The sequence below is a fragment of the Colossoma macropomum genome, unplaced genomic scaffold (assembly GCF_904425465.1).
Source record: "Colossoma macropomum unplaced genomic scaffold, Colossoma_macropomum, whole genome shotgun sequence".
Taxonomy (NCBI): domain Eukaryota; kingdom Metazoa; phylum Chordata; class Actinopteri; order Characiformes; family Serrasalmidae; genus Colossoma; species Colossoma macropomum.
In genome coordinates, this window is record NW_023494802.1 from 29,488,918 (window position 1) to 29,515,880 (window position 26,963).

The window sequence follows — 26,963 nt, forward strand, 5'->3', positions numbered from 1 at the left end:
AAAATAGAAAAATGAACTCTACAAACTTTCTGCTGTACCATATAGAGCTCCAACTGATCTTCTATATGACGTGAATATCGTTTCTCTGTGTAATCTCTCTGTACCCTCTGTAAAATACAGAAAACATGGAGAGGCCTCTTTCAGTTATTATGCTTCTAAACTGTGGAACTCAATTCCACCTTTTATTAGACAGTCAAGCTCAGTACTCACTTTTACGAAGCACCTAAAAACGTATCTCTTTCAATTAGCATTTAACTAAAACTGAATGTCTCGTGGTGTTTATTTTATAATTTAATCTTCATTTTCTTCTGATTCTAATTAAGTACTAATGATCTTTTCTATAACTGTTTTATCACCTGTCTGTAAAGCACTTTGAGCTGCCACCGGCATGAAAAGTGCTATATAAATAAAATTATTATTATTATTATTATTATTATTATAACACTCAAATGTTTATGGACATGGATTGAGGTGGTTTCATGAGAATGACTCAGTTATGTATATATGTGTGTGCACTTATTGTCTATATGATGTGTTATACATTCACTGGCCACTTCATGAAGTACTCCTACCTTGTTTCTACACACACTGTCCATTTTATCAGCTCCATTAACCATTTTGTAGTTCTACTAATACAGACTGTAGTCCATCTGTTTCACTGCATACTTTGTTAGCCCCCTTTTACCCTATTCTTCAATGGTTAGGACCACCACAGAGCAGGTATTATGAATGATGTGAATGAGCAGGTTAAAAGCTTTGTTGAAAGAAACCAAATAAATAAAATTAATAAATAAGTAAATATTAAAAAACGCAGTCAGGACTCCGGCTGTGTCCGAACAGAACGGGTCTTTATTCAGGAAATGAAAGAAATAAGATTGTAATCAACACCCCATTTAAATACAAAACAAACCAAAATAAAAATCAACATGATATTCATTTTGCATATCAAAGATCCATTCAGTAATAATTACAATCCGAACACTTCATAAACCACTTGAGGGAATCTATACACAAACTCTGATTTAGAAACTAGTAACATTAACAATATTACAAAGATTTTAGCTTTAAAAATAATTCAAATTAAAATAATATCTTAGCAATTAGCATCATAAAATTATATATTTATATATTTCCACATAAAAATACAAAATAATATTAATGACATATATGAAAAATTATTCCAAGTTTTGCTACTATTAAAGAAAAATAAAAAAAGGATAAAATAAAAATGAAATGAAATAGAAATATGCATGAAAAAGTTTCTCCTTTTGTTAGCAAAACGCTATCCAAAATAACTACAATCATTTACATCAGTACAAAGATATCTGGATTTAAAAATAGTTGCAATGAAAAAAAGGGGTTTATCTTTTTTCTGACAGTAAAAAATGACACTGTGAATCAGAAATTTGCAAAATATGCAATGAAAAAAATAAATCTGCATTAAAAAGGTATACACTGTAATTCTCACTTTTTATACAAACATTAGAAACAGTATTGCACGTCACAACACAGATTCGAGGTTAGTCAGCCTTTCAAAATGTGTTATATTCAAGTTTCTGCGCATCAGTGAGGAGAGACCTGCTAGGACTCGATGCAACCGGGGGAGAGTCTCAAGTGTTTTCCATGAAAAAGAATAAAAACCCTCAATGTTGTTTTCTTCCGTAAAATAAAACCTATGATCAACTTATATATTAATCATGTTAAAACGTTAAAACCAACTACAGTATATATTAATATATCACTATACACAAAATTGCATGGGTGTTTTTAAGAAAGCTTTCACTTAGGCTTTCTTTCTTTTTTTTAAATATCTTTCAACAGAAACCCTGCTTGTGAACAGAATCATAAATAATCGGGGAAATGAAGCGTGTAGAATAAGTGAAATAGAAAAATACAATCCAAATCAAAGAGCCGTCTACAAAAATAGTGAAATAAATATGATTTTGTACAAATAAAAACAAAAAAAAACCAAAAAAAAAAAACAAAAAAACATACACATGTACAAAGCAACAGTGTTCCACACGGAGAAGAGGACACAGTACTGATCACGAACTCCATCAACAGTACAGAGTTAAAGGGATATGGTGACACTATGAACAGGGTGCCACTTCCTTCAGCCAATCTGGACAGGCTCAGTTCAGGAAACGTTCCTTCATGGACTTTGGGGCACAGCTCACTAGTCCTAATGCTACCGTTTCTTCACCGTTTTGATAGAACGAGCATTTCGGGCACCGTTCATTTCCGCGAATCACCACAACTCTTCCAGAGTATATAACTGGATTAGCACTATCACTAGAATCTGAATCCGGGCCTTCGGTCTTGCAAGATTTTATCAAATAAGTTAAATAAAGTGATTATTAAATAATCTGGTATAAAATTAAAAACACCCTATAAGTTAAAGACAGAACTGCTAAAGATTGCTTTTTACTTTTTTTTCTTGTTTTTGGCTTTTAAAATGGGTTAGCGGTTGGAGTGTACAGTAGAACAGATTCAAATCCAATAACAATGGCTCGCCAGGGATGTACATATTAGTAGTAGTGCATGTTATCATGAGAATAGAAGATTTACCGGTCTAGGAATGGGTGACACGTCCACAAATAAATACTTGAGTTAAATAAAGAAAGCAATAAATAAAACACACAAAATCTCATCTCAATGTGGTAACAGTAGACACGTAAACAATCGAATCACAAATACTCAGGACACCACGCCAGGGCACTGAACACATTACCAAAGCCACAAACACAAGAGACACAGAGCCAAAGAAAGTACACGAAGGTAGCTAACAGCTAGCTTATTAGCTGGACTGACAGATAGAGAAAGCCAAATGAAGAGAGATTAGGATGACAGCCAGCAGGCAGCTAACTAGACTAACAGATATAGAGAGCTAAAGAAAGTGTAGGACAATATGTTGCAGCTAGCTGGCTAACTAGCTAGACGTTCCTCAAAGTGAAGGCTGCAGTCAAGTAGGAGAGGCCTTGCTAGCTCCTCTTCAGTGCTAACTTTGCACTGTTTTTTGAGCGGTTTTGCGCTGCGTGTGAAAGATTGAGGGGGACTAAAGTTCTTGAAGGATACACCAGTTTAGGCCTTCGAATTCTCAGAAATGAAGGACCCATTTCTAGGCCACATTCTTGCTGTCCTACAAAAGGGGACCACTTTAGCTGGTGTAATGGCCATAAAACACAGCCTTCCTTGGCTGCATCCTTGCCTTTGAGACACAGCTAACCTAGAGAGTTTAGAAAGACAGCTAGCCAACTAACTATCTAGTTTGATAGTTATAGAGAACCAAACAAAGACTGCAGACAGCAAAGATAGCAAAGATAGCTAGCAGTTAGCTGTCTAGCTAGATCGACAGACAGCAAACTGAGTGTGGAAAGACAGCTAGCAGCTAGCTAGATATCTAGCACGCTACTCTCACAGATACAGCAAGACAGAGAGATTATAAGACGATAGCTAGCAGTTAGCTAGCTAACTATTTAACTAGATGGACAGACAGAGACAGCCAAACAAAGAGTGTAAATAGGAAAGATAGTAAAGATAGCTAGCAGCTTGCTAGCTAGTTTGATAGAAAGACAGCCAAACAAAGTATAGAGAGTACAGAAAGATAGCTAAAGATAAACTAACACAAATACAGTACCAAAACGCTGCTTCACTGAACAGCATCCATTGCTTACAGGAAGATTGTCCCTAACACTGCCTACAGAGTTGCTCTTGATTACAATAAGATGGGACAGGACAACGAGAACTGTGCAGACAAAAATCAACGATTCATTACAAAAAACTCTTACGTTAAAAACATAATTTTTTGTTATTGATTGGGTTGCATTTTCCTTAACTCTCCTGGGTTTTTAGGTCCATCTCCACCTATATCTGTAATCTACATCTACTGATTATTCTTTTTTACATTTATCAAACAGTCACGTGTTGATAACTGAAGGACAGCAAGGTCCAGAGCAAAAGAGACGAAGTGTCCTCGAAGGAGCGGCGTCCTCCGTTCACGCAAAGGCGAATAAGCTTCCTTCTAGAATCACCTCCACACACTCATACCTACAGTAATGGGATAACTAGATCAAAACTATGTTTTGAGTGGTATATAATAAAACCAGCAGCCTTTTAGCCAGTGAGGGCATGTGGCATACAGGGGAGGGGTGGTTAAGTGGGGCAAAGGCAAGATGTTGAGATGTTCTAACTTTCCTCTAAGTTGTAACTAAACTAAAACCTGAATCCACACATAAATAGAGTCGCACAACACGTAGACGAGACACACGAGCACTGGACAGCACACGGCTTCTTCACTAACCACTGATACACGAAATGGGGAAAAGTTGCTAACCTAAGAAGTAATGACGCTTTTCCATAGAACAATGTATGTAAACAAATTATCACATCAATGCATGCAAAAGGTTTTTAGTAAGAATTTTAGACTTAGTATTCCTTAATGTTCACCGTTATTGATATTATCTTATACTTGAGAGTCTAATGTATTTTTTTTATCTCTCATGCTACATAGTGTTCGGTTTATCAGTAAAACGAATCCTGTTTTTTTTTTTCCTATACGTGTTGGAAACCTCTATACCCTACTGCATGCAAACGATGCAAGGACAACAAACATGCACTTATGTTTTTTTCACATTCCATTCTTCCGCCCGTGCGAGAGTGCACACTGCATTTCGATTCAGATTTTTCACACGATTCCGTTAAAGATGCCTTTAGATATCACAACTATACATCTAGCAATTATATCAGAATTATAGCAGCAAAGCGTCTCATATAGCTTGTGATTAAATTGCCAGATAGAGCAATAACAAACCAGATCCGCAGGTTTGAGGTATTAATCGCTTTTTGCAGGTCAAAAATGGAGAGAACTCTAATCTTCTTTTAGAATCGTCCTTTTTTAACTATTAAGAGCACATAAAAACAATAGAGGGGAGAAAAATATCGTTTTCTATGGCAGAAATGTCTCATTTTCATGCCTCCTATCATTTTGCTACCTTTGGTTGAAGACCCAGGGCAGGCATCAGAGATTACGTCATCAAGGGTTTTCCAGAGACAATTGCGCACTTTGCCCACTAGAGGGGGGGTTAGCAGCACACAGACGGACAGACGGACACACTGGCTGCCCCCCAAGCAAAAGACATTCTCATATCTACTTTTTTTTAAATCTCACATATAAAAATAATTTGAAAAAACTACAAAAAAATCAATCTCTTTTTTGTTAATCTCCTTTTTTAAAAAACATGAAAGTACCACAAATACACTCTGTTCTGAGCCTGAGATGTGGGGGTGGGTGGGAGAAGAGGAGCAAAAGGTAGGGGTGGTTTGGTGAACCAAAAACAAAACAAAAACTGAGGCGTGTAGTGTGTCTGGCTGCTACAAAAGATAAAGATAAATATATTCATAGATCTCTATATACTGTATACTGTTAGGTGCTCTATACTGATAACTTGGGCTTGAAGCACTTTTTTTCTTGCCGTACACGCAGCGCTGCCTGGCCTAACTTGGCCACCCTCTCTGTGTTTCCATGCGCTTGTTAGTTCCAGCGGAAGTGGATCTGGCGGGGGCGGTCAGCTCCCTCCTTGACCAGTGGCTTGTGGAACTCGCGGCCGGCGCGGGAGTGGATGTTGGCCCAGCAGAACTCGCAGTAGTACTGCAGGCAGGTGACATTAGCGCAGAAGAAAGGCGCAAACTTCCCGCCGCAGCGAGCCCCCTGACACTCATCGCACAGCTGGTCGTCAAGCACGTATGGTTTCACCTCCACCTGCAGGCAAGAGACCAAGCTTAGCTTCAACATAGTGTCTTGACATTTGTTTCAAGACTTGGCATTACTGTGAAGACCACCTGCGGAGTCTAGTTTCAACCACAATCTACCACACCTACTCCACCTAATGAACTTCTTCAGAAGTTCTTGACTGGCTAAATCAGATGCATTCGTGTAGGTATGGAGATTGGGCAGCAGGGTAGATGCAGGTTGTAGACATCCAGGACCCGGGTTAGTGACCAGTGCCTTAAAGGAATATTCCAACATATTTCTCCAAAACATCTTAAAAACTGTTGGTATAAAATACATTAAAACGAAGATCCATATGCTTCCATGCTAATGTAGCCAGAATACTAGCTCTTATTAGCTGATGTCTTAAGCTGAATAATGTTAATATGCAAAATAATTTCAGTAAATATGTTAAAATTATAATTATAATTACAATTTTTACTTTTCTGCAACGAGAAATAGATGCAATCCTAGGCCCCTGTCGTGGGCTATGGAAGGTAAAAACCCCCACCAGAATCAAAAAAAGCTGGACTATATCTCTAACTCAGTGGTTCCCAACCCTGGTCCTGGACCCCCTGCCTTGCATATCTTAGTGTTTCCCTGCTCCCAACACACCTGATCCAACTAATCAGCTCATTAACAAGCTCTTCATGACTTAAAGTGGGTGCGTTGGAAGCAAGGAAAATACTGAAATGTGCAGGGCAGGGGGTTCTCCAGGACCAGGGTTGGGAACCTGTGCTCTAAATGATTCAGTGTTGAAAGTGACAGTTGCTTTGACATCAGTCTTATGCAGCAATGCTTTTGAGAAATGGCATCTAGCTTGGCACATTTGTTTGGTATAGTCCAGTGAATTTATGTTTGATGTAGTCAACAACGACAATGGAAATACCTGAATTTAGCTTTGCTGGAAAGCTGATATTTTTATAAGCCTTCTTTAACGTTGTGTGTTATGGTATATATTCACTCATTTTCATTTGCTCATGTTCAAACACACAGAAACTATTATTGGCTCCCATACCCGTTTGTCAATGTCACCGTGCTGCAGCTGGACGAATCGGGCGCTGATGGCTGCGATGTAGCTCTGCTGATTGGAGAAGGCCACACGCCCCGCCCCCTTTGGGTACTTCAACTCAGGGTCAGTGTCGATTCCCGCGTAGCACACGCCACCATACAGACGGTCCATGATCATAGCCAGCTCAACTGGAGGACAGATATTGCAAAAGCCATGTTTAAATATCCGAGTAAGTATTTGAATAAAACATAAGAAAAATATTGTAAGAATATGAATGCCTACTTCAAGAGCAGCATTACTACAGCCTACCAGTTGCATTAATTACTGTACTCTAGCATTCTCGCTGTATACATATACACCTTAGTGTGTTTCTCAGTTTCTGTAGCACTACAGTTTAGTGCTTTCTATGCTAATAAACTCAGCAGTTTACTGTCATGCTTTTCATGAGCCAAATCAGGTGTGTTAAAGCAGTGACAACACTAAACTACTTCTTTAGGAATGTTAACTTAGGCCAGCTAATGGGAACAGGTACACAAGATGTCACATCACTCCAAATACATAGAATAGCTTTCTTGGACATTGTAATTGGACATGGTGTAGTTTTTGGACCCTAGTTTTGGATTAAATTATAATTTCAATGGTGATTCCCCATTTAAAAGCCTTTTCAGTCTACGCCCTTAGTTACACCTAACTAACTAACATAATCCTATAGCAGGTGTACTCTTGTAGCAGGTTTTGAGGCATATAAAAGGTGTTACCTGCTCTTAGAGGGCGTGGCACTCCACCCACAAAGATGGTCTTGCGGGGGTCGAGAGGCTGGGAGCCGTCCATCACATAGTCACTGTCGCTCAGGTTCCAAGGACGGATCTGAACCTGGATAACACGTCAATAAACTTCAATAGCAAACAGAGCTAAATAAAAACTCTGCAGGCTTTCTGTATGAGGCTACAGAAAACAGACCTTACCGTAGCCTCAAACAGAAAGGTTTCTGATTAGAGAATAAAGAATAAAGCTTCAATCAGATCATATAACATATTGCATTACTACTATCTATAAGAGGGGGACGATAGAAAAGTGACTAATCTGGCTGCCTCAAACAGTTCAGTGTATATCTAATAGTATGGTAGCATCAACATTTTATGGGCTGTATTTTGAATTTTGAATAAATCTAAATTTAAAGGCCGCTAGGTTAACATTAAGTAAAAGCATCAAATCATTCTTTTACAGGGTAGACTGCAAGAAAAACAAGTCAGGTCATAATGTAAGGATTAACACCCTGACTAATCAACAAAAAAGTTAGTGTGGCTTCCTTATCCTTATTCCAAGAAGGACAAACAAATAGCAGAAAGAATTTTTTATAACCAGTACAATAAAATCTACATATTATGATACACAGTATGATATGTATGAATACTATATTAGTGTTGTATTAATTACTTTATTTATTATTAAAACATGGAAAACTTTCTTAAAGGGGCATTCTGGCCTACATCTAGCATTTAATGCTATTTGTTATATTATGCAATATTCTGTAGTGCAGCACTGCATCCCTGAGCCTCATCGGTTTGGTTTCCTTTTTGTGTTTTTGTTCCACAATATTTGTCTCACTACCCCAGGATGCCTTACGCAAATACATGATACTAACACTGGGAATCTGCTCTAACAGTGTTAAAGAAATCCACTGATGTAGAGCCTAATAAAAACAGACATGCATTGACTTCCAAGAAGCAGAGTTAGTTGGCTGGCTTCCCTTTGCATTTGTCAGCAACCAAAAGAAAATCAAATAGCCCACCCTCACGTATCCAAGCGTTTGTAGTTTTTCAAAAGTTCCTTCCACCTTTAGTATACAACACTAGAAAGAGGTTTTCCTGTTCTTTCATCCAGAAAATCTCACTCCCAAGATGTTTGTGGCACCACTGTAGGAGGTGAGTGGGCATATAACAGATGCAGCAATGGTTCAATTTTTCATTTTGTTAGGAATGTCCTTTAATTTGAATGTACAAAGTTGTTAACATTGGTCTGTTCAGTGTTTACACAATGTAAAGGGCAGCTAGTTTTCAAACACAATAAAAAAAAACCCAGAAAAAATGATATTTGATGATATTAAGGAGCATTGGTAGTACCACAAAGAACAAAAGCCCTATAAACCTGCCTTTTTAGTCATTTCAATCATGGGTGATGTCATAGATTATGTTAGACAAATGTATTGCTGCATCTGACACAGCATTTAATATGAAGTACACAAGCAGTTTTGGTTAATACAGTTTTTGCTTTTTTTTTATAGTATATCATATAATCCCTTCTGGGAATGCATGCAGCTACACTCCCCATGGACTCCCAGTCACGCATGCTGCATGGCACAGCTCAAATTAGATTAGCGTTTACTCCAGTGATCTATGGAAAATGACCGCTGTAACTTCATTTATTTGTGTATTAACGTATTTATTTGAGTCATGGTGATTATTTTCCACACATCATTACATTAAAGGAGCGCTCCAGCCGAAATTAAAAATTTCACAATTGCTACATCTGTCATTAACATGGCTACTGGTCACTGATAGTGGTGCTGCAATAGTCTCGAGAGTGAGATTTTCCGTTTTGAAACTAGGACAGCCTCTTAAAGAAGGGAGGAACATTTGAAAAACTGCAACCGCTTGTATACCTAAAGTGGGTTCGCCTCAACATCAGTGGTACATCAGTCAAATCGTTGAGGCTGATGGATGCAGCTGAAGATGTCTCACATGCAGGTTCTCAGTTTATTAGAGTGGTTGTTTGGTGGACTCACCGGCTTGTCTTTGATGGTGGGGCTGGACACACACAGATAGAGCTTTCCGTCCTCCTCCAGACAGGCCTCAATCAGCGCCTGCACAGAGCTTTCCTCTTGGAACAGCAGAAAGGCGTAACCTTGGCAACAGAAGAAAGAAACTGACCGTCAGAGGCTGCAACAAGGGCACGCTTAGATTTGATGTATTGACATAAAGACAATATGGGGCTTGAATTCTGCACATGGGTTTGAAGTATTTCATATGGGTTTAGATGTCTTCATTTCAGTTTACTTAGCATTTGGATCTTCTATGTAACTATCATTACAAATGCCAATATACACTTTAACGATATTTATAAATTAATAAATGCATATATTAACCTCTCAGACTGCAGGCTTCTCATTTGGTTATTATTCTTTCATTAACTCTTCTTAATGAACTAATTTTAAACTAATATGTAAGTGACATAGTTATGACAGTGAGGAACTAGTGTGGCCTTTTGCTGTTTAACTCTCTTTTCTCAATGCTGTTGTCACATTTACTTTAACATGAAAAAAACATGATATGCTAAACTGAAAACTTGTCTGTCTTTATTTTGTTTGTGTCAGAAAGTTTAAATGAGCAGGAATGGGTTGTGCACAAATGAGTATAAATATACTTCACACTTCTAGTGTTTTATTATTATTCTGATGAAACATACCAGTAATAAGCCCTTAAAGATATAATTGTGTTCTGAATGCGCGCACATCACGATGCACCCAACAATGAAGGCCGCACAATGCTTCTTTTATTCAGTAATATAAAAGCTCCAATTCCACATGCTGATCCATTTTGCTATGACCTACGTGGACTGTAGCATGAAATATTTGTTTGAATTCAATTGAGACCTGACTGTTTACTTTGGGTTCGGACGTCATTTCCCAAATATGTGTTGTGCTTGGGTCGCGTTCAATATTCAAGATCTCACATCCTAGTTCCCACTCTCATCTCTGTTCTCTCTGAAATCAGTTAATTGTAAATATCAGATTTTATTTGGCACTTTTGTGATAATAAGCTGGTTGCGGTCAGTTTCGGAAAGAATTTTGTGTGACTCAAAGTCAGTTTCAGACCTAAAACTTACTAATGCGATTTGTTCTAACATGAACATGCACAGGCATCAACTACTCTGGGTGCCGACTTTAACCTCAGTTCAGCCTTGAATTTGAATATTGTTCATTTAAATTACATTTGAAATTTAAAAAAATACCTTAATTACACCTTCATGTCAATTTCCATTCTTATTATAAATAATACAACTAATGCACAGCACTGGGAGATGTTTTAGCAGGTAATGTATAAGTACCTTTTGGGGGGAAGTAGGATTTGCTCTCTGCTTTGTGCGGCCAATCAACCACCAGGTGCCCAAAGCGCCGGAAACTGGATGTGATCTCATCTGCATATGCAGAGAGAGAGAGAGAGAGAAAGAGAGTCATTCAAAATAAAGAGATAAAGAGTAAATAATACATACAAATACTCGAGAATAAGACTTGGTAACACATGTTAAAAGAAGTGAGCTTATGAAGTCTGTGAAAGCTCAAGGCAAGACATCTAACATAATCAGACATATTTAAAAAGAAAAATCTCAAAGTGTTTTTCTCTCCCTGCTCACCTTCATCTATGTCGGGGGCAGGCCACCCACAAACACCTTACGAGAAAACCTCTCGATGCGCTCCCCGTTCTGATGTGGGTAGTTGGGGGAGCCCAGAACCCCTGGAACACCCTGGTTGCCATGCCCGTCGTCAAGGAGGCCGTCGTCAAGGGGAAACAGGGAGGAGCGTCCTGCCGATGAGAAAAAACAGAAAGGCAGGTGAGGTGGTGCCACCATATCTTGGTACATGAATAATACGGCATATGTACATAATGATGAATTCTGGAAGCTTAATCAGCTGGAAGAGCTGACTGAAGTGGGCGGCTGACTCAAGACTGATTTGCTGAAGCAGCATCTGCAACCTGAATTTGCTCATGCAAAACCTGTAACGCAGGCCATGATTGGGAAAATAATTCAATGGTTCAGCCACTGATTGTGATAGCTGTGCTAGTGACAGCCCGCAAAAAATTTCCTCCTCCCCTTTAATTTGTCCATTGCTGATGGTCTCTCCCTCTGTCCTTGGCTAGGGAGGCCGATGAGGCACTTTTTGTGAAACTGTCTCATCTCTTGTAGAAAGCAGTGGATTAAAAAGTATGATATTGAACTGTAAATTTAGTGGAGCAAAAGCAAAAGCAAAAAAAAAAGAAAATACATTCATCCTTCAATAGCAGATACTAAGAAAGTACCACATGTACTTCATTACTATCCACCACGACGGCGTTCATTATGAAACTCAAAGTGCACATCATATTTGGCATTTCAATGAGATCTGCTGCAGGCTAATACAGTCAGATGTCACTCTCATTTAAAACTGCTGTGAATACAAGCCTAATACGAACACACACACACACACACACACAAGCACACACACACACACACACACAAGCACACAAAAAACAAGGGCACATATTTGAACCATGCTAACACACACAGCATGGCACAGGACTTTACCTCGTCGTCTCCCATAGCTCCTTGCTGCATGTAAACAGAACAGAGTACAGTCAGCTATAACAAGCTTTAGACTAACCTAATCATAACTTCAGCCTGAGATTACAGACAAACTCACACCTGCACATACAAAATCTCTTAGAAGTCACCAGTGATAACAAATGAATAGTGCAAATTTATGTGAATTGCTTCTCATTTGTAGCACAGAAATCCATTGGAAAGTGTTACTGTCGTTGCATGCAGCCTTTTTTTTTAACAGGAGAGGGCACCAGACTCAAACCTGTCACTATAGAATTCAAATGTAAATGTAATGTAAATCTAATTCATGATGTAACTGTAATAAACTATGTCATCATGTATTAACATTTAAATAATTATGCAGTGTAAACCAAATGTACAGAAACTGTAGGATTAAACCTGAATTAATAATGTTTTTATATCTTCTGTATTTTTAAAAACTTTCAACTTTATATCACCTTATATCACCAATACTATTTATTTTTGATCTTGTAATTTTAAACTTTGTTTATATATATATATATATGTATGTGTGTGGTTCTAATTGGCTGTACTGTACTGTGCCTCATTCAAAAGCAGCCTGGGCTGAAACACTCCTTATAGCTTTAGTGGGTGGAGCTTAACTGTTATAGGCTGAATACGTGGATATATGTAGATGTGTAGGTTTCATGACATCACACAAAAACTAATTAAGCTGTTTTGCAATTTAGTTTCTACAGACGGACTGTACTGGAGTGAACAATACATTTTTAAACGTAACCGTTTACATACTGCATCAGACTCATTTCAAAATAATTTAGCCTTCCATGATGTGGGCCCTTTAAGAGACGTGTGTTTGATATGAAACAAGTCAGCAGGCATTAGACATGACATGCTTCATTCCACTGTACTCTTCTCTCTCTCTCATTTTCCCCCACAAACCCCCCAGCCTGTCATGTGACCCATGGCACGCATTCCAGCCAATCATATGACCCACATTGAACGCTGATGATTCAAGTGACTTATCCACTAATAAGTATAGCTTTCCTCAGTCATGTGACCAAGCAGGCAAAACAGCTCGGTTGGCATAACCTGGTTGGAACTTTTGGGTGTGAAATGTCATTTGTCATGACCAGCGTTCCTCTCGCTTAAAGGAAGAGTTTCAAATTCACAGGAAGAGCCAAGACATTAGTGTCTAAAGCTGCTTTACAGCTTTAGGCTAACACACCTAACAAGTAATAGATGCTTATAAACCTCCATGGCAGTTTAAAGGTTGCTTTTTTAGTTTTCCACTAGAGCTGAGAGGCTATTGTAGCTAACAAGTAATGAAAGCTTATACCACACTAGCATAGCATGACTGCATGTCTAAATAATCACACAGCTGCTTCAAACTGTACCAAGCAATCGCAAATAGACTGGCTTTTGTGGTTTCTGACACTGTTTGCCATATTGTTATCTAGTGAATTGGACAAAAGTACGTTTTTCAGGCTTCAAAACGGCTGTTAGTACTGTTTTTTAGCTAACACACTCTGTTTATGCTAATGGGTGGTTATAAGCTTACATTACTTGTTAGCTGCTTTAGCCTCGCAGCTCGAGTGGAAAACTAAAGAAGCAAAGTTCAAGCAGTTTATGCTAATGAGAGGTCATAAACTTACATTACTTGTTAGCTGCATTAGCCTCGTAGCCTGAGTGGGAAACTAAAGAATAAAATTTCAAACAGTTTATGCTAATGGGTGGTTATAAGCTTACATTACTTGTTAGCTGCATTAGCCTCGCGGCTCCAGCGCAAAACTAAAGAAGCACATTTCAAACTTCAACTCCTTTAGCCCCTTAATGGCCAGGGCCTGCTGGTGGGCCCAAAGTTTTATTACACACTTCGGTAACCTAAGAGTAGTTCAGCCAGTTTGCACCTGTAGTTACTAAATAATAAGTCGTAGTATGTAATAAGCCTGTGATTTTAAGGGGTTAAAGAAAGAACTGAACTAATGTCTGTGCGTATACTCTTCCTGTATGAAAGAAAGTGAACAGCTGCTGCTGCTATGATATTCACACACAAACACAACCACGGTCAAATACTAAAAATACAGCCTCTACAGTCAGTGACGGATTATGAGGCCCAAAGCGAGTGCAGTCAATCCGGGCCCGACCGTGAACGGAGAGCAGATGTTTTGGTCTATGTCCTTTGCGCTGCTATAAATGGACAAGGATTGTCTGAGCACACGCTGCTGCCAAGTACTCCATCTGCGCTTTCCTTAACCAGACACAACTTAGAGGCAAACATGGAGCTGCTCTGCCTTCTCAAACATTCCCATTCCATCGTTCAGTCAGAATTCCGGAACTCTTTAAGGTTGTTTGTCATTTTCAGGGCCCCATGCGGCACATCAGTGATGAACGGTCACACACAAATGGAGAGCAGGACACCGGAATACGCAGCGCAGTATGTGAATTTGTGAATCTGTTTAGTCAATGCAATATAGGGCCATATTGATCAAACTTATAAGATTCAGAAGTACTAGTATTTCTCTGAAGATCAGATATAAGACAATTCGCATGCATAAGGAAGGGAAAAGTCCGAGAAAAAAAAAAAATTCTCTAAAACTGAAAAAGATTTTTTTTAAATTATTAAAAGACACAGAGAACATGAGACTCCTAACAACCACACAAGGCCTGACAGACCACCAAATCTGTCACCATCTGATGAACAGTACTTAAAGCTTTCATCAGAAAATCAAGCTCCACTCTTGCTTACTTGGATCATGAGAAACAGACAATGCAGCCAATTTCTAAGCCTGAACTGAAGCTGTAGACAACACCCTGCAGAAAATGTTTGAAAAAATACCCTAAACTGAACTACTCACTCTACTTGGTGTAACACTGGATCCTACTGTATCATCTGAGTCCATAATAAGTAACACCTCAAAGACTGCATTTTGTCCCTTGAGAAGCAAATCCAAAATAAGACATGCTAAACCCACAGGATGCTGATAAATTAGTCCGTGCTTTCATGAACACTTGATTAGACTACTGTAACTGCTGGCCCTGCGGTCTCTTTAAATAGGCTCCAGATAGTTCAGGATGCAGCAATTTGTGTGCTTGTGCTTATTATTATAGTTTGAGCATATTACTCAAGGCTTTTACAGTTGACACTGGCTTTCTGTTAAGTTCCGCACTGACTTCAAGGACTTGCTTATGACATTCAAAGCTCTTAATGGTACAGCTCCGGGTTGTCTTAGTGATCTTACTATCTTCCTAATCCCTTAAAGCGTATTGCCCGCCCGTCCAAACTCTTAGGATCTCTTACAGCTCAGTTGGTGGAGGATAATTTTCGTATATATAGCTTGTAAACTAAGCCATACTGTCACACTGTCCTCTAAAACACATCGATAAGTCTGTGCAAATTTGGGTGACTATTGACTTCCAGCTTTTGAATGAGCAGGCCATCGCAACCAGGATGTGGACATCCCATGCGGCCTGTAAGTGAGAGAAACAAAACACACACAAACACACAGCTGCATGAAACACAGGAACAAATGAGAAACATGGGTGTTTACTGCCATGTGTAGAGTTCACACAACAAAAAAGGCAAAGTCTTCAAGACAGTCTAATGGTGTAATCCCCCTGCTTGTTTCTATTTATTTGAATCCTCCAAGGGCCTTCAGGGAATGTTCCATAGAGATATAGTCAATTTTCTTCTGGATCAGCGACTAAACTAGCCTGAACTTGCCCAGCGACAACAATGTAGAGATGTTTCGTTAATGTTGCAAAGTGCCATTGTTATACGGTTTCACTTGGAACCCTTGTTAGACAGTTTTTAGGACCATGCAGGAAGCAGATTAAGGGTGGTCTAGATGCTGTGAATGGGCTGCCCAGGTGTGTATTTTGCCAGAAAAAGTTCTGAAGAAAGCTAGTAAACTGCAATGCGATATGCATCATTTACATACGTTTACAGCAATTAGCATCATTGTTTCAGCACTAAACAAAAGAGCCAAAATCTGGACACTAAACATGTTTTGGCTGATTACATCTGGGTTAAGTGGAAAAGTGTATAAACCAAAACATAAAGCTAACAATGTTGATAATAAACAGAATATTACCAGTTTGCAAACACGTTTGCAGATAAGCTATACAATATGACTTTGGTGAGCACTCTTACTCCTAAGACGTCTGATAAATTTGGGTCCATGTGCGCCAGAGCTTTACTACATCAAAACCACCTTGAATCTGACAGCTTTCAGAGCTAATGTAGACAACAGTGGTGAACAAGTATGACGCCAACGTCAAGGGCTTTGGCGCAACCAGAAATGGGGCAGAGAAGAAAACAGTGAGATTGCACAAGACCAATGTAATGGTGGAAAACTGCTAACACAGCATGCGTGGACCTATCAACAAACCTCTCCAGTGACCCCAGCTTAAGTGGCAACTTGAAACGTGTCCTCTCTAAAATGTTTAAATGCGTTCAGGGAAACTGTGAAGAACAGCTGAAGGGGTTTTCTACAAAAAATCTAAGGTGGGATAAATCATGAAAACATGTTTGGTTGGTTAACTTTCTGGGTCGTTTTCTGAACCAGATTATTAGCTGATGCTTTGCCACACCTCAGTGAACCCATGACAGTGCAAAGGGTGGACTGTTATGATGTGTGTACCATGCCTGTCACTTAAGCCCTTCCTGAGTTATGATGCCTAAAAACAGATATAATTTTAGGGTACAGAGTGGATTTTGCGTCGTTTCTCGAGTTGGATCACTCGCAGATGCTTTGCCTTACCTCAGTGTACCCACTCAGACAGAGTAAGTCCTGCTGACTATTGTGATATCTGTTTCATGTCTGTAACTTAACCCGTTTAACCTGTTCCTGAGCTATGATGCCTAAAAATAGCCATGTAAACTGCCCACCAACTGTGGGCTTCGGGTTTGAAAGGTTAAACTTGTCCCTTAGATGTCAGATGTGGAACAAAAGCAGTCTGAATTGTATATACTTCTAAGAAATATCTACCTACAATACGTATACACAGTAAAATTACATGGTACAATCATGTATTATTATGTTTGTTCATCATTTTAGCAACCTGCTGGTCATTACATATGGTCTTATTAAACTACTAACCACTTACACTGAAAATTCAATATTCTAATAGAGACAGATACTGTGTTAAGCACAATGTTATTGTATTACAGACGACAGGGTCAGTGGGACGGAGCAGAGAGAGATGTGACTGGGTGATATAATTACCATTGAGCATGAGCAGGCCGTCGCCACCAGGATGTGGACATCCCATGCGGCCTGAACGTGAGAGAGAAACAAGACACACAAACAGAGCTGCATGAAACACAGGGACAAATGAGCAATATGGGTGTTTACTGTCACGTCCAGAGTTCACGCAACATAAAAGACAAAGTCTTCAAGGTTATCTAATGGGGTAATCCTTCTGCTTATTTCCTCTTACTTAAATCCTCCAAAGGCCTTCACGGTACGTTCCATAGAAACATATTTAATTTTCTTCCAGATCAGTGACTAAACCAGCCTGAACATGCCCAGCAACAACACTCTAATGCCACTTTCTTTTTTCTCTAGAGATGTTTCATTAGCTTGAACTGAGTGCTCGTGACTGGCATTTTAATATCCCAATGAGAAAACGTTTTATATTGTTATTACAGAGTGACTAACAGATGCCCATGTTGGTTAGGAATACATTTAGTGATGTGGGAGAGGGAGGGTTGTTCTACCCACTCAGAGACAGCAAGGCCAATCATACTCTCTTGGACTCCTGGCCAAGGATGACTATGGCGTCACTGGGGACCATCTTGCAATCTCCAAATGATAGGGCAAACCAGTTGTCTTTAAATCCAGACCCTGAATCCAATTTCCAGTCCTGGATTTTGTAAGTGGTAGGACACTAGATGGCCAATCAGTCAGATCAACAGTGATTACAAAATCTATGACTGGAAACTGGATCCCAGGTCCAGATCTGAAGCCCTGTTACTTTGAGATTGCGAGATGCTCCCCAGTGATGTTATATGCATCAATGGCCAGGTCCATAGCATAACTGGCTTTGTTCTCTGAGTGGGTAGTAAGGCCCTCCCTGTCCCACACATCACTTGTGTTTGCGACAGTTTGAAACGATGAGGTGGAGCTTTGTGCGTTTTACCACTACATGCTAGTCTTCCTGGTAGCACTGTGTGACGGGGAAGCCTAGCTAGTGGGTTTAATTGGACGTGACTAAATGACTAAATTCAGGAGAAAATTGGGTATAAAAAAGGCAAGGTTTAACATTCATTTTCTGCACGTAACTAGAGAGCTGAGAGAGCTCATCTGTACCTGGGTTAATTTAGTGATTAAGCTTTGTGGTTTAGATGTATGAGTATATATATTTGCCTATTGACAGTTGTTAAAACACATAATACATAGCGATAACTGTCACTTGTACAAATTTGTCTTCTTTTTGTTTGAAATGTTTCCATATACAGCTCTGCTTATCGGTTTACTCGGCATGAGACACAACATCAGCTGCTTGAGATGCGACACACAAAACCTTTCCATGATAAAACTTCATTACTGCACTACAAGCCTGACTGAATATCCAAATACTAAGACCAGTCCAGATATCAGTATATTTAAATACACACACCAATCCACATTCACCAACATTCGCAAATGTTGCAAGCAAATCTGTTATCACAGCATCCTCTCTGAGGGTGACTAGAGAAAGCACGCGCTTAAAATGCTCTAACATCTGCTGGAAGTCCTTCAACACCTCTTATCACCGTGTTTGTGAAACTGTGTGCTCTAAGAACACACACAAACCATCTGTCGTGTGCTTATCCACTGAAACTTCTGGAAACACCACATGGGCTACTGTTTTGTGGACTAAATAAACTGCAAACAAACTTCTTGTCATTCTCAAGTCCCACTGTTTTGTTTTTTTTTCTACACTACACAGTGACTAGCACTAGCGCATTCTTAGCTGCCAGAGTCTGTAGGTTATATATCCAGTGCATCTTCACAATTAGCATTGTGCTAACTGCTGCCCTAAATCCTCACAAACACTTGCCTGAAGCCACATCAAGTTAAATAATCTGAAATGGACTGAAATTTGCTTCTTTACTTTTACACAAGAGCTACAAGGCTAATGTAGCTAGTAATGAAAGCTTAGCCACCTGCTAGCATAGACAGAAGTATGTTGTGTAGCTAAAACAGTAGTAGGAGCCTGAAAATAATGTACTTTTGTCCATTTTTCTAGATAACAGTAAGATATACAGTGTCAGACACTACATTAGCAAGTCTTTGACGTTATTTAACAACTTGACACTTTTGGAGGTGAGCGTCTGATGATTCAGGCATGTTTTACAATGCTAATTGCTGTGGTACAGACTTCCATTAGGCTTGTTAGCCTCGTAGCTCCAGTGCAAATCCACTTTTCCGTTCAGTCATTTCAGAATTATTCACACAGAGCTTCTTTCTGTCTTCAGTGCATTTATATTAGCATTTCGCTGCTGTCAGGACAAAACCATGTATCTCTATTTTTGTTATTTTTCACATTTTTGGCATAATTTGGAAAAAAAAGCAGTTGCCCTTCATGTTGTGTCAAAATTTCATGATGAACGGATCAACAGAAATGGTCCAAAATTACTTAGAAAGAACATTTTTCCATTTACTTTCATTAAAGTTTCAGAACGTTTTTCCTTAAGATGTGAGGTTTTGTTCCAACAGCAACGGTTTTCTCCTCAGCTAACAAGCTATACTAGTTAATCCCACAGCTACAGCTTACTTTAGCATTACTGTTCAGGCAGACATTTCCCCTTCTAGAGTCTCTTTTAATATTACACTTTTCAAATGCTTTGATTTGTTTTTCTATCCCCATCTTCTCTTATTCTCTCTTCTCCATTCAAAGGACTGCATGTTCCAAATATAATCAACTATTCATCTCAAACACTGGGAGAAAGTAAGTCGTAGGGCTGATTTAGAATTAGAATCTGTTATTCTTTTCTCTCTCGTTCGCTCTCTCTCTGCAGTGAGCGCCGCCCCGTATGTCTGCTCCATCTGCTCGTGCAGACTGGGTGAGAAAATGGAGATAGAGAGGGCGAGAGAGCAGCACTGCAGCACTCTGCCACTCCCATGTTACACACTAACACTCTGCTTCAAATCCCAGAACAACAGACAAGGACACTCTGTGATTGCAAAGGAAGTGGCTTAGGAAGATCCCTGAGCTAAGACAGCAGCCCTCAGAATTGCTCTTAGAGATCCACATTAGTGAACATCTTAAATATTTTCCATTTTCCCCGCTCTCACAAGTCTATATTATCTCTATAGCTAATTGCCAAGCCTTTTATGAGCTTCCCTATAGAACCCACACCTCTTGAGCCCTGGTCAACAATGTGTACAAGACAGCAAACTAAACAATTCCAATTTGTATAATTTTTCCCCTTAACCCACATTAAAAAAATATCCATTCTAGATTTAAAAGATGTTATTACCTAAAGCTGCACTATGCAACATTTTCTGTTAAAATTGAAATAAGTAGCATTATTAGGTCAGGAGAACGAAGATACACTAAAATATGGTGCGTCTGCGCTGCTGCAAGCCACCCTGTAAGCCTGAAATGATCATTTGAAGAGCTGTCAGGTCGAATTTTTCGGACCACATTAAAATGTCTTTACGTATTAACAACATATGCACAGGCTCAAAACGAAGATCCGACTAGATGTTTAGATCTCAAATGCAAAATCAACATTATGTTGCTTACTAAGGTTTGAATGAGTTATTTTTTCAATAATTTCAACGCGCTCGCAATCATCAGATTCATCTGCTCAGGAAGAGGGTCCGAAACACAACCTACAATACAAAGTATTCTTCCACATGTTGTGTGCAATTACACATTACCACCTCCAAATCCCTAAATTTTACATAGTGTAGCTTTAATACACTAAATTACCCTAGAGGTAGCTAATTAGCCAACACAGGCCATATTTGGTAGTAGCAGTCATCTCTGAGCCTGATTTTTATCCATACTTCTCAAATCATCCCACATTTTTGTCCATTTGTATAGACAACAGTATGTGCCACAGTGTCATAAACCACTTCAGCAAGGCTATTTGAGATTATTTAATAACATGTCGCAGTTTGAGGTAAGCGCATAATAATCGCTGGACTAACTGATTATTAGCACCAGTTCAAAACTAAAAAAGCAAAATTCAGACACCAAACATGTCTTGGCTGACCAACTACATTTGGTGTAATCCAGCATGTTATGTAACAACTTTTCCATCTAGGCTGGAGATTTTTGAACATTGGGAGTTACTTGGTTGAGTGTTGGACAGATTGCTTATTAGTCCACAGGAAGCAGGATGTGGGTCTTACCCTTGAGAGGGTCCTGCTCTGCCCGGATGATGTCAATCAGAGAACTCTCCAGTGAGTGCATGTTAAGACTGTCATACATTCTGCTTCGATCCTGAGAAGAGAGAGAGAGAAATAGAGAGAGAGAGAGAGAGGAGAGAGAGAAAATCAGTCACTGTATTTGAAACTGTTCCCTAGTCACTATTCCCTTTAGAGCATGACACAGAACACTATTACAGTGAACAGAAATCCTGATTAAAGTAATCGATTTTGGTATGGTTTGATCATCACTCAGTAGCCACAGTCTGTCAGATACGACACTGTATGGGTGTTCTGTGTCTGCTAGGGTACAGGTTTATACATGGTGCACTGCAGTACATTATGGGATTGTAAGAGTACACAATGTTTTCAGACACAATTGCAAAAGGACAGACTCACAAATAAGTGCACTACATAAACAGGGCACAGTTTTGGACATAGCCAGTGTTCTAGCACAATACAAACACAGAGCCGCACCATGGTGACCTGTCGCCTGAGCATTATAGGATTACAGGGAGTGTATTAATGTGGCCGAGAGCATGCTGGGACATTCCTTCCGTGCTGGTTCACGTGAGCACACTGTGTTTATAAAGCATCAGCGCAGTGGATCCCATTCCAACTGTGCGGTACCAGCAGAGAGAAATCGGAGGCCTCTAGGACACTCTGCAGACAGGGTGCCTGTGTGTGTGTGTGTGTCAGGTAACATCTCTTTCTACTTTGCTATAAATGTCAGAAGGGCATCCCCTGCTGCTCTGATGAAAACAATCCCACAGATGTGTGTGGACGCAGGGGGAATGTTTACTCCCACCCACCCCACATCACCCCTTCAGTTCCTAAACAAGGAGAAGAGAAGGACTCTCTACTCTCTACTGACAAACTGTATTTATAAACACGTCGCACGTGACATGAAATGACAACTGACATAAAATCCAGTGTCGGGGACAAAAAGTTCCTGGACGCTGATCTACTTCTGATCACTCTGCCTGCAGGAGCTCGCCAACTGTTCCATCCATCACTGTCCACAGCCTCCTTTCCATGCTTATCGACCACTGTTCAGATTGTGGCCTACATGTAATTTGAGAGTTGCTCCAAATTACTCCAAAATGCTGTATATGCATTATAATTCTGGATATTTTAGCTGTCGAAAAGAACAGCTGACATATTATAGAGACACAATGTGTATTTCTCTAAAAAAGGTGCTATTAAATCATAATATAGACATATTGGTATGTCTTGTATGCGTAAACCTACTCCCAACAATTTATATCATGAAAAAGAAAATTCGTGACAGTGGTTTATAATAATTTTTGGAATGAAACCATTCAATTATACACATCACACCTTAGAAAATGCTGTTTAGTCTAGAAGTAAGCCTTGAAGGACAAGTTCAGGCAAAAAAAGAAGCTAACATTGTAATGCTAATTGGTGTCTGCCACCTTCCACTCAGTGTTAGCCAAGTTAGCATGTTTAGCTGATCTGTCCCTAGACTCTGTAGACCAAAGCTACATGACTTTTGATGTGGGTCCACACTCCAATTTCTCACTCTCATAACTGCATGACTTACATTACTTACATAGAAGTTTTTGAAATATAATTTTGAAATATGCTCCGATATGGGAATATGCTGATATCCAACATTTTTCATGTGTGTAAATAGTGTTAATATTAATAACTGCATCATAAGCCTGGGCTATACAGCCTAAAGGTGCAGTCACACTAGAAAATTGCAGCTTGTCACCTTGCAAAACAGAAATGACCAAGGCGAGACTGAAAGACTGGTGAAAAAAAAACCCCTCAATTTGGCAGCAGTTAGCAACTCGCCAACCATAAACTGTAAACAGACCAAAGTAAACAAAGTTACACCCTCTAATCCAACCTGTTAACGACTGCGTACCATCCTGGCTCTCTTTTATGTGTTAATATACAGTCAGGTTGGGAAATATCATATAAAATGTTGTGTCTAAACTTTGCTCAAATTAGCAGGTAATGCTTTACTTGAACCCTGCTACATGACATGACATGTCAAACTACCAATAAAAGATGTCATAATGTTTGATGTCATGATGAATAACTAGTGTTGTCTTAACTACTGTAGCAAAAATTAGCATATGGCAAAAGCTGTTACGACATCAAACATTCCGTCATCTGTCATGACATATATTGTTATATTACTGAAGAAAATCTGTCAGGACAAACCATGACCACATATGACAGCTGCCATAACATGTTTATGGCATGGTTACGTCCATGTTATGTAGCAGGGTTCAAGTAAAGTGTTACCAATTAGCAATCTTGAACGCTGATATGTAAAAAAAAAAGAGGTCGGTGCAGCTGACAGTTGCGCTATTGGTAAATGGTGCTAATGCAAAGACGCTGATGTCAACTTTTTCACACTGTAGAAGCGCACAGTGCAAAACCTTTCACTGCACCCAAATGAATGTTGTTGTTAAATTTCACTGTCCAAAAGCTAGCATGCTTGTGACCTGTAGAAAATTGCAGGCCTTTTTTCCACACATAGATCTAAGCTAAACGGCAACTATCAACTGAAAATGTTTTGTAGCATAAATGTTATGTAAAGTCGCTACTTTAGAGAGGTTTAGAATAACAGCCCTGCAGTAAGTGAACTCTGGACTCAAGCACTCTTCCCAGCCCTGCAGAAACCTGCACGGTACTAGCTGCACGCTCTCCTCACTGCAGCACTGCAGTAGCAGCTTTTCTGACACCACATATGTTGTGTGTTAGCACCCAATGGTGGCTGTCTAGATATATCTGTGGTAAAGCTGTACAACATGTACAAACCTCATATCGCAACAAGCATCACTACACACAGAAATTGAGATACGCCTTGCAATATGTTCCACTTCTATATGCACAGGATCATGTAAATGTCTTGATTTATCAAGATCCCATTTGAAACAGCACACAATAAAAAAATAGTGTGCATACTGCAGCCTCCTGTGTTACTGGTCTCGCAATACTGCCATATTGCAATGACAATTAACAATAAGCCTTTATTGTTAGAGTTTTTAAAAGTTTTTGCTTATTCAAATATCTGCATTTTAAACAAATAGTATTCAAACATCACAAATGTTTCAGCCCTCGTCTCTGGCATTGCTTGCAAGAGCAGCAGGCCTTTGGTGGATAATACCAGATTACAGCAGCCCTGTTCTCACTCCCTCCCCATCCCCATCGCCATCGGCCGCTTAGAGTCCGGCTTTAGCACAGATCCATGGGAAAAAAGAACACACGCACTGAACATACGCCCTTAAGCCCAGGCAAATGTACCGGTCTTATTCGCTATTAATCTCTCGCAGTGGAAAGCTGTGGTTCTCTCGCTGCAGACCACAGATAGAGGCTGATATCATATGTTTTGGCAGCAACTGTTGAAACAAAAGAAGATGGAGGACGTAGGAGGGTTTACTGTACAGAACATCCACTACTGGGATGGACAGCAAGAGGGACTAGCGGGCAATTCTCAGTGGGTTGCTCTATTTGTTAGCCATGCTGTCAGTCCACAAACAATGAGAGAAATAGAGATATATGTCACGCGTGGCTCAAACACTGCATCCTCAATGTACATTTTTAATCACGCAATCTGACTGTAAGTCCCTTCCCCACTGCCAAAATCCAACTGAACACAGAAAAGGAAGAGAAAACACAATAATCAGCTAATCTGGCATGCTCGGAAACGTAGAGATCGCAGCAGAGTTCAGAAGTGGGATGCACAGAAGGCTATGATGGCTAATGTCACTGGTAATGCTAAAGACTGAGTTTAAGATCTAGAAATACAGATATCTGACTACATAATTTGGTCATATTCTTGTATTCAGCTACCTAGAAAGAAAAAATTGTATTCAATATTTCACAAAAAAGTCCTGCTGTCAGGAGATTGGAAGTTCTCCGGTGACGCCACAGCCATCCGTGATCGGAAGTCCAAAACTGTCCTTGTTATCTCTGGGTGGTTAGGATGGCCCTCCGCCATCAACTCAACACAACGCTAGCCAACGCAGTGTCTGTTGGCCAGCATAACACAATTGGCAGATAGCTCATACAAGCATGTTAAGCTTGTCCAATGCCGTTGCTGTAGAAGCAGTTTGAAAAGATAAGCTGGTGATTCACCCATCTTGGAGGAAGCATGTGTTTAGGCCTCAACTTCCCAGCTTGGTAATATTGTGTGATGGGGGAGACCTAGCTAATGGATGGAACTGGCCATGACTAAATAAGGGAAACTGAGTAAAAGTCCAACCAAAAAACAAAAAAGAATTTTCTACAATTCAAAAAACGTATTATGTCAATTTGAGACCCGCTGACCAGTTGTTTGGAATCACTACAATATTCAGATTGCACAAAGTCACCAACACCAGTGTCCAGGCAAGCAAACAAGCACACAGTTCTCTGTAGAATGCCATCTGACCTCCCATAGGTAGCAGCCTTTGTCAGGAGGCTACTTTGAATTAAATTTACACATTTCCCCCCCTTAATTCAAATGCTGTCAGTAAGCCAAGGCATGTTTGTTGTCCAACATTTGCTTCTTTAGTTTCTAAGTAGTAGCAGCCATAGGGTTAGGCTTTAGGGTTAGGCTTTAGGGTTAGGCTTTAGGGTTATTTTATGCATAATAGTATGTCCAATAGTGTCAGAACCTACAAAAGAAAGTCTATCTGAGATTACTAAACAACTCAACAAGGTTTGAGCCAAACGTGTGTTGCAGTATGCAGTTTGCATGATGCTAATTGGTGAGGTAGAAGCTTCCATTACTCGTTAGCTACGTTAGCCTTGTAACTTCAGTGCAAATCTAAAGAACCTAAATTAATCAAGTACATTTGTCAAGAAAAAGATTTTGCTTAATGATTTTTAGCTTTAAGCAGAACTCAGCTCTCACTGTGAGCTTAGACACACGCCACTGCAGGGAAGGTGCTAGCGAAGCTAAAGATAGCATTAGCATTATTAGCGCTAGTTGCCAAAAATAAAGAAGTGAGAAGCAGCTGAGCAGCAAGCGACGAGAGGCACACAGCACCCAAACACACATACACTCCCTGCCTGAGCTCACACTGAAGCTGAGGCTTGTCATCTGAGCAGTTTTGATAAAGCTCTAATTAAAGTTTTATGATGCAATCTGATGGCGAAAAGAGATTAGATTTACTTCCACCACTTACAACTTTGACCCCCACAGGACCACCACAGAGCAGGTATTATTTGGGGGGTGGGTCATTCTCAGCAGTGACACTGATGTGGTGGTGGTGTGTTAGTGTGTGTGGTGCTGGTCTGAGTGGATCAGACATAGTAGTGCTGCTGGATTTTTTAAACACCTCATTGTCACTGCTGGACTGAGAATAGTCCACCAACCAAAAATATCCAGCCAACAGCGTCCTGTGAGCAGCGTCCTGTGACCACTAATGACGAACTAGAGGATGACCAGCAACAGGTGAGCGGACACAGTATTTTAACATGCCCTGTAAACATGTTACAGCATCAAGATAGA

The 26,963-nt window shown here is 39.7% G+C and overlaps 1 protein-coding gene across 1 annotated transcript in view; it reads right to left on the reverse strand.

The window, feature by feature from the left end:
* Window positions 1–827: 827 nt before the first annotated feature.
* The window catches only part of cpeb2 (cytoplasmic polyadenylation element binding protein 2), a 37,209-nt gene continuing 11,073 nt past the window's right edge, over window positions 828–26,963 (reverse strand). Inside the window, 10 exon segments of the mRNA XM_036590840.1 lie at window positions 828–5,758; window positions 6,786–6,967; window positions 7,538–7,652; window positions 9,565–9,683; window positions 10,887–10,976; window positions 11,193–11,204; window positions 11,207–11,362; window positions 12,123–12,146; window positions 17,345–17,395; window positions 21,470–21,560. Coding sequence (XP_036446733.1) covers window positions 5,531–5,758; window positions 6,786–6,967; window positions 7,538–7,652; window positions 9,565–9,683; window positions 10,887–10,976; window positions 11,193–11,204; window positions 11,207–11,362; window positions 12,123–12,146; window positions 17,345–17,395; window positions 21,470–21,560 — 1,068 coding nt within the window. The 3' untranslated portion in view covers window positions 828–5,530.